This window comes from Capra hircus, chromosome 10 (genome assembly GCF_001704415.2).
Source record: "Capra hircus breed San Clemente chromosome 10, ASM170441v1, whole genome shotgun sequence".
In the NCBI taxonomy this organism is placed as follows: domain Eukaryota; kingdom Metazoa; phylum Chordata; class Mammalia; order Artiodactyla; family Bovidae; genus Capra; species Capra hircus.
The window spans coordinates 10693233-10706677 of NC_030817.1; the positions used below are offsets into that span (position 1 = coordinate 10693233).

The following is a 13445-nucleotide window of genomic DNA, read 5'->3' on the forward strand; positions in this document are numbered from 1 at the left end:
GTTTTCCCCCATGTGAATCAAGCTATTTATATTCTTCCTTCTTACTGCCATACACTGTAAATTTATCGGCAAAGACTAAGTATCTTCTGCCTATTTGTAGACCTTATGCCTGCAAATGTCAGCTGCTCAAAAATGTCTTTTTCCATAAGAGGGCCTTCATGAATGTCCACACCAAGGTGGCATCAGGCATCAGGATGGCACGGTGGAGTGTGGGACTCTCTGAGTCTCAAAGAACAAGGACTTTCTTCTGAACAGTAGCCTATACGGCTGGGCAGAAAAGCACTAGCAGAAACCTTTATCCAAGACAACAACATTCTCTCCCCATAAACATCATCAGGTAATCATCTTAATGGCCCCCTCCCTCCCCTGCACCAAAAGGCAAATGTTCTTCCATATGTCTTACTCACAGCAAGGTTGGTCCACTATAAACTCCTGCAAATGCATCTTGGTCAATAACTGTCAGATATTTATTCTTGTTCAGGTAACTAGAAAAAGAGACACACACACAGAGAATGGATTAGGCGAGGTTAAGCAAATTAATATGAATCCCAAAATAAAATGTGAGTGTGGTCTCCTTAGCTATTAACTGTTTTCTAGGAATTTAGACCATGGGGTCACGAAGAGTGACTGAGTGTGTGCATGCGCGCACACACACACACACACGCACACACACAGAGGGATTTAGAAAACATCTTACCTTCTTCTGTCTTAAGCACTCAAAATATTCTAGGTTTCAGTTGTGCAAGGTCTAGATGCATTCATTATGGCTGAAGTCTTTGAAAGTGAATGTGCTTATGCTCTAGTTTACATATTTTAAAGATGTTATATAAGTTGCCTAATTCCCTATTTATCTGGCCAATGGTGCCTGTGTTTTTTAATCCTCTTCAATACCAACTAAATTTTTGTTTCTCAATACTGATCAATATTTCCATTTACTTTTGCTGCCTGGGCTTATATCAGGTGTTAAAGTGAAGGTGGTGAAGGTGGTGAGTGGTGATGGGGACTGGCAGAGATTCAAATCTTTTATTTGGGAAAAGGTTGCCAGATTTTGCAAGTAAAAATGCAGGATACTAAGATAAACAATGGATAATGTTTTAGTATAAATTGTGTGTATGTGTGTGTGTCAGTTGCTCAGTATAAACAGTTCCCACTTAATTTTTGAAACATTCTTATAGTGAAAGTTTATTTGTTGTTCATCTGAAATTCACATTTAATTGGGTGGTCTGCATTTTCTCTGGCAATTCTGAGCATTGGCAGGTTATACTGCTAAGATGATAGAATATAGCTTCCATGGAAGGGGTTTGATGGGCATTTTGATCTTTCCATTTTGAAAACACTTTGGCATTTGAGGGGAAAATAATTTTGAAGCAAGTTAAGTCATAAAGTGAGCCTGAAAAACAAAATTACCTCTAAATGGATAAAAGCTTTCAAGTATTTTGAAACTGGCTTTTTTCTCCTAGCTGTTTTAGAAAACAAAGTTACCTAAAAAGAAACCAAGTATTATATATATAAGTTCAGTTCAGTTCAGTTCAGTCACTCAGTCGTGTCTGACTCTTTGTGACCCCATGAATCACAGCACGCCAGGCCTCCCTGTCCATCACCAACTCCCAGAGTTCACTCAGACTCAACGTCCATTGAGTCCGTGATGCCATCCAGCCATCTCATCCTCAGTCGTCCCCTTCTTCTCCTGCCCCCAATCCCTCCCAGCATCAGAGTCTTTTTCAATGAGTCAAGTCTTCCCATGAGGTGGCCAAAGTACTGGAGTTTCAGCTTTAGCATCATTCCTTCCAGTGAACACCCAGGACTGATCTCCTTCAGAATGGACTGGTTGGATCTCCTTGCAGTCCAAGGGACTCTCAAGAGTCTTCTCCAACACCACAGTTCAAAAGCATCAATTTTTCGGCGCTCAGCCTTCTTCACAGTCCAACTCTCACATCCATACATGACTACTGGAAAAACCATAGCCTTGACTAGATGGACCTTAGTCGGCAAATATTTTTTATTTCTTTTTAGATAAATATATCTTTATAGATATATGCATCTTCTTTCTATATATATCTTTATTTCCTTTTAGATTATATATATGTATATATATCATCTCCTTATTGTAAATGATCTCCATTTACACGTGTTTAGAATAATTCACCATATAGACAAGTTGGTTTAGAGTCAGTGAGTAGTCACCTGTTGGTGCAACATGAATACAGTGGAGACTCTTTGGAGATTCTTTGTTTAGATACAGACAATGCTTCCATTTTTATGCTTATGGTGCTTGCTCTTCATGATGCAAAATTCTTGAGGATGATGGTTAATAAGAATAATATGACACTGGTATATATAAGATGGATAACCAATAAGGACCAACTGTATAGCACAGGGAACTCTGCTCAGTGTTACTTGGAAGCCTGGATGAGAAGAAATTTGGGGGAGAATGGATACATGTATATGTATGGCTGAGTCTCTTTGCTGTCCACCTGAACCTATCACAACATTGTTAATTGACTATGCTCCAACATAAACAGTTAAAAGAAAGAATAGTGTGATACTACATAAACTACAAGGACCTACTGTGTAATACAGGGAACTATACTTGGTACAGTTATCTTGGGATAACCTATAATGGAAAAGAATCCGAGAAACTATATATATCTCTGACTGAATCATAGTGCTGTACACCTGAAACCTATCTAACATTACAAGTCAACTATACTTCAATTTAAAAAAAAAAGGAACAGTATGCCATGAACACTTAGAGTCAGAAGGATGCTTTCTCCAGAGCCCACACAGAGGACCTTCCCCTCAGTGAACTAGCTGTTCCTCCCTTTCTCTGAATCTCGGAAGGAGACTGAGGACAGGGAGGGTGGCTGTGTCTGTGGCTGAGCTAGGGGAGGCAGCGTCTGTCGTCAGCCAGAAGGCAGAGCAGGAGCAGTGCTTCCGTGAGCTTTGGGCCCCCGGCCCCTCCTGGCCCACCATCCGCGCCCCTCCAGTCCTTTGTCCAGGATGGAACCTGGAAGAAGAGGGGGCAGCCTCAGAGCCACAGAAGGGTCTCCACTGGGACAGCTGGACGAAGAGTTTTACCAGCCACCAACCACGTCTCCCTCTCCTGGATGGGAGATGAGTTAACCAAATGACAAATACTGCAGCTCCATAGTCAGTCACTCAGTCATGTCTAACTCTTGCGACCCTGTGGTCTGCAGCACCACAGGCTTCCCTGTCCTTCACCATCTCCCAGAGTTCCTCAAACTCGTGTCCACTGAGTCAGTGATGCCATCCAACCATCTCATCCTCTGTTGTCCCCTTCTCCTGCCTTCAGTCTTTCCCAGCATCAGGGTCTTTTCCAATGCTCTTCTCATGAGGTGGCCAAAGTACTGGAGTTTCAGCTTTAGCATCAGTCCTTCCAATGAACACCCAGGACTGATCTCCTTTAGGATGGACTGGTTGGATCTCCTTGCAGTCCAAGGGACTCTCAAGAGTCTTCTCCAACACCACAGTTCAAAAGCATCAATTCTTGGGTGCTCAGCCTTCTTTATGGTCCAACTCTCACATCCACACATGACTACTGGAAAAACCACAGTTTTGACTAGACAGACTTTTGTTGGGCAAGTGAGTTCTCTGCTTTTTAATATGCTGTGTGATCTTATACATCTTTTCTCAAATGGAGGTTCAGACTTCACGGCATTACCACAGTCTGTGATTATCTTGCTTCTTTGTTTACTTTTTCATTGTCTCCCCAATCAGAATGTAAGCTCTCTGTCTTACTCATTGCTATATCACCAATGCCAAGTACAATGCCTCTGTAACTATCTCCTGAATGAAGGTATAAAGGATTGAATCAAAAAAGCAATGCACTTTTCCTTCAAAATAATGAGGTGAGCCATGCTAAACTTTCACTGTAAGGAAAAAGTAATAGAGAATCAATCATCATATGGTGTGTTGGCCAATTGACTCCTCAGATGGCAGTGATAAGCAGCCTTGTTTACAAATGCCACAGGGTATGGTCCAGACGTGGCCTCTTCAGGCAATGGCTGGATATCAAGCTCCAGAGCACTGTGAAGTCTAAAAATGGAGGAAGGGGGTCAATTAATCTCATATATGTACAAAAACCCAAGTAAGAGGTTACAGCAGCCAGTCTATGCCTTCTGAATGAATGGCTGTCATGTAAGTCTCACTCAAAGACTTCATTTGAACACTGTTTGACTCTGCTTCAACTCAGCGTGTCTACAGAGTTCATGGTCAGGGATAGCTAGAGCAGACAAAAGCCAGCTTGGAGAAACAAGAACTGCAGAGAAGATCTTGCACAGCATGGTTTTGTGAAAAGACAACTAACTCAGCACAAATGCCACAGCGACTCACATCCCCTTTTGTACTCTTTGGACCATGCAATTTGCAGGTCACATTCTGTTCCTGGACTGCTGAGAATCAAGTAAGGATTGGTGAGTTCATCTCAGTTTTTCCTCCTCATCTCTGACTGCCGCAAGTGAAAATCGGCCTGCTCTAATCAGTAGAAATTATTGTAAAACTAAATAATTGCTTGTCCAATTCTGCAGTGTTTTCATCGGATATTCAATACGCCCCCAAGGATCAGGAGGCTGGTTGATAAGTGCTACAGTTTACCAGAAATGCTGCAGAGGATTTTAAACTGGGAAAGCCAGCCAGAGTCCAGGAGGGGAGCAGCCGGATGAAGAGAGGGTGCAGCCAACTTGAACGGAGATGAACTGAGTTTTGCGGGGGAGGCTGCCTTCTCTAAAACCAAGGATTGTTTGTACACTTCATCCCTTAGAAATAATGAGGTGCTTAAAAATGAAACCCCCACTCTGCCACTGGCAGTTTGGAGGCTATCTTCTTATCACAGATGGTGATAATGCCACAAAGTGTTAACCTTGGGTTCAGATTGCGGATTATACCTTCCTTCTGAAGCAGAGTGGATGGGGTGGGGAAATACGTTTGCAGAAGCCTTAATATTCAAGAAGTGTGGACTTCCATCAGCCCCATGTATCATATAGTGTTCACGGGGAACATCAGTTTAAATTGAGTCTTTGACCCTGACTTATCCTGATTCCTCTAGAATCCACAATCTGTAAGCCAGCTTGGGTAAATCAGTCACAAATCTTGGTAAGGCTACATGGGTAACCTACTCCAGACAATTATTTCATATGGAGGGTATATCTGTGGGATCAGCTAAACCTCCACAGACAGGGTGAATGTAAAAGAGTAGAAAGTCTTGGAGTCTGAGGTGAAAATAAAGACTTCTTGAAAGGATTTCTAAATACTCGGAAGGGCTTGTTTGAAAAGGACTGGTATCTTCTTTAAAAATAAGATAGACGCTGCACCATGCGTGTATACCATGCCTTTTTACTCTTTGGAGTATGTGTGCCTCTTGGACAACTTCTTGGAAGAAATTAAGTTCCTCCTAGAAAAGATATATCTGATTTTTTCATATGGGAGTGGGGGCCAGTGTGGGGAAGGGGAGGGGAGTTAAGAAGCCCCGTGCTGATTTAAGCACTGTGTATCTCACGGTTATGGAAAAACAGTATGGTCAGGGAAATGAAGACGGTCAGGAGTGAGCTGCGGAAGACTATCCACCTGATGAACTCAGTACTACAGACATGGCTCACATTAATCCCCACTGGGCTCACACTGGGCACGTAGCAGCCATTCAGTAAAGACAAGCTGAATAAATATATGAAGGTCCAGGTGCTGGGTACCTCCTAGCTCGAGGCACCCTCTACATCATGTTTAGATGAGGACATGTCAGAGGAAGAGGTATGACGTTGCAGCAAGGCAAGTTGTGGGTGCCGCTAAGCTTTGTTCTCTGGGGTGTTTTAGGATACATCGCGGCTCGAAGGTAGAATTTCAGCCTGCATTTCCATAATCCCTGTAGGGTACCTGTTTATGTTGTGAGACTCTCACGGGAATACTTCTGTGGGGAACCGTGTTTCCCTCTCACAGCATCAGTTATTTGGAAAGTTGAAGATTACCTCTGTCCAGCCCTCAGTGCTCCATAAAAGTCCTTTTGGTGGCAGAAATCAGGACAGTTGTTCTTCAGTCGCTAAGTTGGGTCTGACTCTTGAAGACCCCTTGGGCTACAGCATGCCAGCCTCCTCTGTCCTCCACTATCTCCTGGAATGGACTCAAATTCATGTCCATTGAGTCGGTGATGCTATCTAATACCTGTCTGTAAACAGTAACAGGTGAGAAAATGCTCAAGGTTTCAATAGGCAGAGGTAAGAGCCAGCCTTGGAGCATATCCTGCAAGCTGTTCAAATACTTACTCCATAAGAAGTAATAGCCTGCCTAGTCCTATAATCTTTGCTCTGATCATCTTTTCCCAATGCTCCAAGCTGTGGGGTTTTGCTTGTAATAATGTGTGATGCTAATTAGTACATGGATTGTGTTGACTTCTCTGTCCATAATGACTGGTGATTCAGTACACCTGTAGCCCATCAAAATGGTATTTTTTTCCTGCCCAATGTTTACTGTCAGTTAGTAGCTTGTTGATAGAATTTGACGATAGAAAATACTATACAGAGAATGAAACATTCTGAGATGAGCAATGTCCTCATGCCTGATGGTATGGAGGGGTGGAAAAGAGGTTCCAAGGAATGAATGTGTGACTTAGTTCAACTTCTGTTGAGCAAGGGATGCTGGTATTATTATTAATTTCACATCTGAGTGATGACAGTGTGCTTGGTTCCATGTGAAATCACAGGAATGTGTACTCTCACGCACGAGCCATCACTTTCATGAACTTTTAACTAATTACCCAACTGCTGCTGAGGCATCAGTGCTTATTCTCAATATGGAATTTGTCCAACTTGGCTGCAGTCATGTTCTTCAGTTACACTAAAAAAAAATAGGTCTCGGTGAGGTCAAATCTGCTAATTTCAGCACACTGACATGAGGCAGATAATGGGGAATAATCACTGTTTTGGATGAGCACTTGTTTAAATTAGAAGTTAAAATATTTTACATCAATAAAATCTTTGAACACTAGTAGGGTAATTATAGAATATTGATGTGTTTACATTAGTTTTAAAGCACAATTCGCATTGAGGCTAGCAGCAACAGCTCCATGTTAAAATCACAAAGTCAGTACTATTTTGTTATTACTATGGAAACCTGACCTCTGTTTTCTCCATCTACAGCTCAGCCCTTAATTTATCTTCCTCCAGTTCCAGGCCTCTTTATCATGATTACTATTTTGATTTTTACCTTGCATTATTAGGATACCTTTTACGGAAGAGAATAAAGCTAAGAAAAATTTAGTTTCTATCAAGCAGGAATTAAGAACTTACGGTAGAATGAATAGATGGAACATTTAGTTTTATAATAGGAACAGAGATTAAGTTTAGATTTCAAATAATGATTGGAAAAAAATCTTTGTTTTATTTTATGATTGAATATGAACTTTCAAACCCTAAAATATTTTTATCCAGATACTTCTTATCTTTATCCGATGCTAGCCATTTAACCTTTACTAAGAACTGGGAGAAACAGACTACATATTTCGTGACACAATGGTCATCCTCACTGAATACCTACATCTAGATCAGTTCAGTTCAGTTCAGTCACTCAGTCATGTCCAACTCTTTGCGACCCCATGGACTGCAGCACGCCAGGCCTCCCTGTCCATCACCAACTCCCAGAGTTTACCCAAACTCATGTGCATTGAGTCAGTGATGCCATCCAACCATCTCATCCTTTGTCATCCCTTTCTCCTCCTGCCCTCAATCTTTCCCAGCATCAGGGTCTTTTCCAATGAGTGACCTATTCCCATCAGGTGGCCAAAGTACTGGAGTTTCAGCTTCAAAATCAGTCCTTCCAATGAATATTCAGGACTGCTCTCCTTTAGGATGGACTAGTTGGATCTCCTTGCAGTCCAAGGGACTTGCAAGAGTCTTCTCCAGCACCACAGTTCGAAAGCATCAATTCTTCGGCACTTAGCTTTCTTTATAATCCAACTCTCATATCCGTACATGACCACTGGAAAAACCATAGCCTTGACTAGACGGACCTTTGTTGGCAAAGTAACATCTCTGCTTTTTAATATGTTGTCTAGGTTGGTCATAACTTTCCTTCCAAGGAGTAAGCGTCTTTTAATTTCATGGCTGCATCTAGATCAGAGTTTCACAAACTGTGACTATGTGGTCACATTCTACTTGCCACCAATTTTTATAAATAAAGTTTTATTGAGACATGGTGACACTGATTTGTTTATGAATTGCCTGTGGCTGCTTTCATGCTACAGAGCCAGAGTTGAATAACTATGACTGAGATCTCATGGCCCACAAAGACCAACCTATTTTTTATCTGCCCCTTGCCAGAAAAAGTTTTCTGATCTCAGCTCTAGACTTCTAAAAATCAAGGAAAAAATGATTTCAGTTAAGAAATATTTCCTGCATTTGTGAAACCCTTCCAAATCTTACATTAAAATGTCCAGAAAGTATGAGAAAATGACGCATTGATTCTTTTCTATGTTTCAAGGGACAGTAGTGACTAGAACAGACTGTTAATTCCGGGAATTGGTGAATTAAAATCCACTGTCTTCAACAGAAAAACCCTCTCCCATCAGCCAAGGCTCTCACAGAACCCACGATATGGTCTGAGAAGAAACCTGGTAGGAAGGTAGAAACAGTCTCCCTTCATAACCTCTTCATAGATTTAACTTCAGAAGACCCCAGGAGCATCTGAAACTTTACTGCTACTGCTAAGTTGCTTCAGTCGTGTCCGACTCTGTGCGACCCCAGAGACAGCAGCCTACCAGGCTCCTCCGTCCATGGGATTTGCCAGGCAAGACTACTGGAGTGGGTTGCCATTTCCTTCTCCAATGCATGAAAGTGAAAAGTGAAAGTGAAGTCGCTCAGTTGTGTCCGACTCCTAGCGACCCCATGGACTGCAGCCTACCAGGCTCCTCCGTCCTTGGGATCTGCCAGGCAAGACTACTGGAGTGGGGTGCCATTGCCTTCTCCGATCTGAAACTTTCCTGGCTCTTATATCCTCCATAGCCTGCCTCTTGAATAGACCTTGTTAAATTCACCTGCCTCCCAACAAGGCAGTCAGTCTATCAGAGATTTTTCGAGTGTTTTTGTTGTTCAGTCTCTCAGTTGTGTCTGACTCCTTGCAACCCCATGGACTGCAGCACACCAGGCTTCCCTGTCCTTCACTATCTCCCAGAGTTTGCTCAAACTCACATTCACTGATGCCATCCAACCGACTCATTCTCTGTCTTCAGTAGCTTTCCCCAAAAAGTATTCTGTGGCATGCCAGTCCAGAGAGAGGCTCCTGGAACCAAGACCTCCTTAAGAAGCTCTGCATACTGTATCCTCCTATTGTGTGTGTGTGTGTGTGTGTATGTGTTCAGTTGTGTCCAACTCTGCAACCCCCACGGGCCCGCCAGGCTCCTCTGTCCATGGAATTTTCCAGGCAAGAATACTAGAGCCGGGTGCCATTTCCTACTCCAGATCCTCCTACTGGATACTAGTAATTCAGATTCTTCTATCAAAAGACCTAAGAAGTCCAGCTGTACACTTTATTTAACTTCATAAGGTCATGAACAGCTTTTAAGAAGTAAGCCTCATTAATTTATTATGGAAAGAGAGTTCAAGGAACATAGTTTGGGAAATGCACTCCTTTATCCCAACCCAATTTATTCTCTTAACACAAAGGCTGGGAAGAAGTTGGGATAGGAATTATGGTTCCATTGTTAGTTTTCCTTTTTTTATTCAATACAAAATATATCTATACTTTTTTAATATTCTGCAGCTAACTTTATGTCCAAACTGTAAAATAACAGGCTACCGGATTACACCCAGATCCTCTTAGCACAGTAGTCTGCCAATAAAGGAAGATTCACTCTGGAAACCTCCTGAAGTGTCTGTGGAGTTCTCTAAACATGACCAAAAGGCCAGTTATGAGCAGGCATGAAATGTTTTGAAGCAAAACAGTGAACATACATGGACTGATTTTAGTCCCGATTCTTTGAATTTAATAACTTTTGATCATGTCCACCTCTTCATCAAGGTGTCCCTCACTCAAACCTCATCTGGAAGTTGGTTGAGTGGGTAACCTTGCTGCATTGGTAAAGCCAGACTCTCACTGACAACTAACACTGGTGCTTGGTGTAACTGTTCTGTGAAACCTCCACTGGTTGTATCTTAAGTCTTGAGTGATCTTTCTCCAGCATGAGTCCAGTCCTCTATAAGATCTACAGATCTGCAAGATTTTTTAGTTTCTGTGTTTCACGTCTTTAACAGACTAAGAAGGATACATATTATCATGGACTATGAAGCAAGTAGCAGCAGCTAGAGAAATCCGGTGTGCAAGCCTTAGAGGGGGCTGGTAAGTCAGCAGCAGTGAATCCCAGCAGAGTGCAGGGGAAGGAGTCTTGAACTAGGGGTTCCAGGTCCTGGCTCTGGCCTGGCAGCTAGATAGCTCTGTCAAATGTAAAAAGCCACATTAAAAAAAAAAAAAAGTCGTGTGTTTATTTATATTTTTGGCTGCACTGGGTCTGCATTGCTGTGTGTGAGCTTTCTCTAGTTGTGGTGAGCGGGGTCTACTCTCTACTTGGGATGTTTGGGCTTCTCTTTGTGGTGGCTTCTCTTGTTGTGAAGCATGGGCTCTAGGGGGCTGGGGGCTCAGTTGTCACGGCACAGGGCTTAGTTGCTCTGTAGAGGCATTTAGGATCTTCCTGGACCTGGGATTGAGCCTGAGTTCCCTGTATTGGCAGGTAGATTCTTAACCACTGAACCACCAGAGAAGTCCAGCTACGGTTCTTGACCTTCACATAGAGCAAAGGCTGGACTCACCTGAAGGGACTTCTAAATTCCCATGCTCTGGCTACACTGAGACCAACTAAACCAGAATATCTGGTGGTAAAATCTAGGTATCAGTGCTTCCAAATCTCTTCAGGTGATTCAAATTGGTAGCCGGTACTGAGAACCCTGCTGTGCAGAACTTAAAAGTCTGAATTTTGTACCCAAATCTCTTGTCAGATACCTGAGAGTGATTGAGGGTGATATCGTCCAATGACTAAATGGTAAGATGAGGAAGCAAATAATTGGGAGCACGGATCCTCATAGAAAGTGAAGTCGCTCAGTCATGTCCTCCTCTTTGTGACCCCATGGAGTGTAGCCTGCCAGGCTCCTCCGTCCATGGGATTTTCCAGGCAGTAATACCGGAGTGGGTTGCTATTTCCTTCTCCAGGGGATCTTCCCGATCCAGGGATTGAACCCGGTCTCCTGAATTGTAGACAGACATTTCTCAACTGTCTGAGCCACCAGGGAAGTCCACAGATCCTCATTTTGGGGATTACAATCATTTGCGTATGGAAAAACAAAAGTTTTAGAAATGAATTATTATATATTCAAGGTTGGTTTCTTGTCCTTCTTATCCAGAATTCTGGAAAAGTAATTTGGATTCTGGCAAACCTGGGTTCAGCTGGATATGGTGGATAATTCAGAGCCATGTGACTAGCTCTCATCTCCCTAACTGAAAGGTTCTTCACTGTCCCTTTTGAGCATTTGCTAATGTGGTTCTCTGTTGCCTTAATGCTAACATTGTGATGACCCTGATGTCCCTAATGGTGTGACAGTCTTCTGAAATCTCTATACCCTAAGTATCTACAAACTGACTTAATTATTTTGAGAAGTCCCAATTCCCCACTTCATTCATAGAACATTTGAATTGGGAAGATTATTGCCCTAAGGGTCATGGCTTTCTAGGTATAAAGAGGAAAAATATTTGGTTAAACTCATGCAATATTAAAATTGAATGCTAATAATTTTTTAATGTGATAACTACAGAAAATCATGCTTTGGTCTCCAAGCAAGGATTGTTAACGTTATTTTCAATCTGAAATGCATATTTTGGATTGGGTACATTTCTCCCCAGTATACTCTGACCCTTGATATTGCTGCCCTCAAGTTGAGGCCACTGGAATGTGTGTTTGATGTGGGCAGGGAGTACATTGGTCTTGTTCATCTTGGTATCGCACAGTTCCAGGATTGTTGAGGGCTTTCCCCGGTGGCTCAGCAGTAAAGAATCTGCCTGCAGTGTAGGAGCCACAGGATATGTGGGTTTGATCCCTGGGTTGGGAAGATGCCTTGGAGGAGGGCATAGCAACCCACCCCAGTATTCTTGCCTGGAGAATCCCAAGGGCAGAGGAGCCTGGAGGGCTACAGTCCATAGACTCGCTAAGAGTCAGACATGACTGAAGCAACTTAACACACACACAGGGTTGTAAAAGGTGTTCAATAAATGTGTATAAAAATAAATGAATTGTGTGAGATGTGTACATAAAGTTAAGATAGAAGTAGGGTCTCTCCAATACTATAAATAAGTTTGATGTATAAATATTCACGTTACTCCTTTGAGTCTTTTCAGACTTACCCTGTAATTATGTTTGGGGTTTTTTGGGGGGTTATTTTGGCCACACCACAGAGCATGTGGGATCTTAGTTCCCCAACCAGGGATTGAACTCACCCTGCCTGCAGTGGAAGGGTGGAGTCTTAACCACTGGACCACCAGGGAAGTCCCTGTAATTATATATTTAAACAAGCGACTAACATCAACCTGAATGAGCCCACAACTAGACAGTCTAGAGAAAGGTACTCGGATCTTCACTTGATAAAAACTACTAAGAAATCCAAAAACCTGGTAAAGAGTGAGACGCCACTTCAAATAGAACTCAGGGAGTAACACCAAGGTATAAAGACTTTGAACTTATTAATATATATTGTACAGGTTATTTCTGCCACCTGTTCAAGTGTGGTCGGTCAATGGACTAGCAGCATCATATTACCTGGAAGCTTGTTAGAAATGCAGAATCCTGGAGCTCACTCCAGATCTACGTAAATCAGATTCTGCATTTTAAGAAGACCCTCCCACCCCCAATGCTCTAAATGCTCAGTAAAGTTTGAGAAGCATCATACAGCATAAGAGATCTAGAAACAGAGGTCTTCAGATTTTGCAGTAATCATTTTCCAGAATAAAACAACTATGCATGAAGTGTTTAAGGGGGGGGGAGGCGGAAAAGATGAAATTACAGAAATGAACTGGCAAATTTTTTAAAAAGCAAACAGAACATCTGAAGTTGAAAAAAATACAATTGTTTAAAAATACTCAATAAACTGTTATAAAACAAATCAAACACCTGGGAGCCTGCCTTGAGGTTCTCTTCTCTGCGGAGGTTTGCATTTGTTTCCACCAGGAGCCCAGAGGTTCTACTAGGGTGGTCCCACTCTGGCTCTCATCCAGGTTCCCTGAATTAACCCAGGGGTCTCAGGTTTGCCTCACTTCGCCTGACTGAAATCTCTTCTCCTGGCACCATGGATGCTGGCAGCTGTCCAAGGGAACTGCACCTTCTCTATCTACCCACCACTGTGGTTTTAGCTACTGCTTCATTACTTTGTTTCATTTCCCTCTCTTTGGAGCTATGGCATAAAATA

General features: G+C 42.4%; 1 protein-coding gene across 2 annotated transcripts in view; it reads right to left on the reverse strand.

Annotated features, from left to right (window-relative positions):
• TSHR (thyroid stimulating hormone receptor) overlaps positions 1 to 13445 on the reverse strand; it is a 176885-nt gene that overhangs the window by 36577 nt on the left and 126863 nt on the right. Inside the window, exons 8-9 of one of the 2 annotated variants that reach the window (XM_018053896.1) lie at positions 408 to 485; positions 184 to 259 (exon numbers count right to left, since the gene is read on the reverse strand). In XM_018053896.1, the coding sequence (XP_017909385.1) occupies positions 190 to 259; positions 408 to 485 (148 nt within the window). In that variant the 3' untranslated portion in view covers positions 184 to 189. Of the gene's footprint in view, positions 1 to 183; positions 260 to 407; positions 486 to 13445 lie in introns of those variants that run through there. The other variant, XM_018053895.1, reaches the window with a different exon arrangement.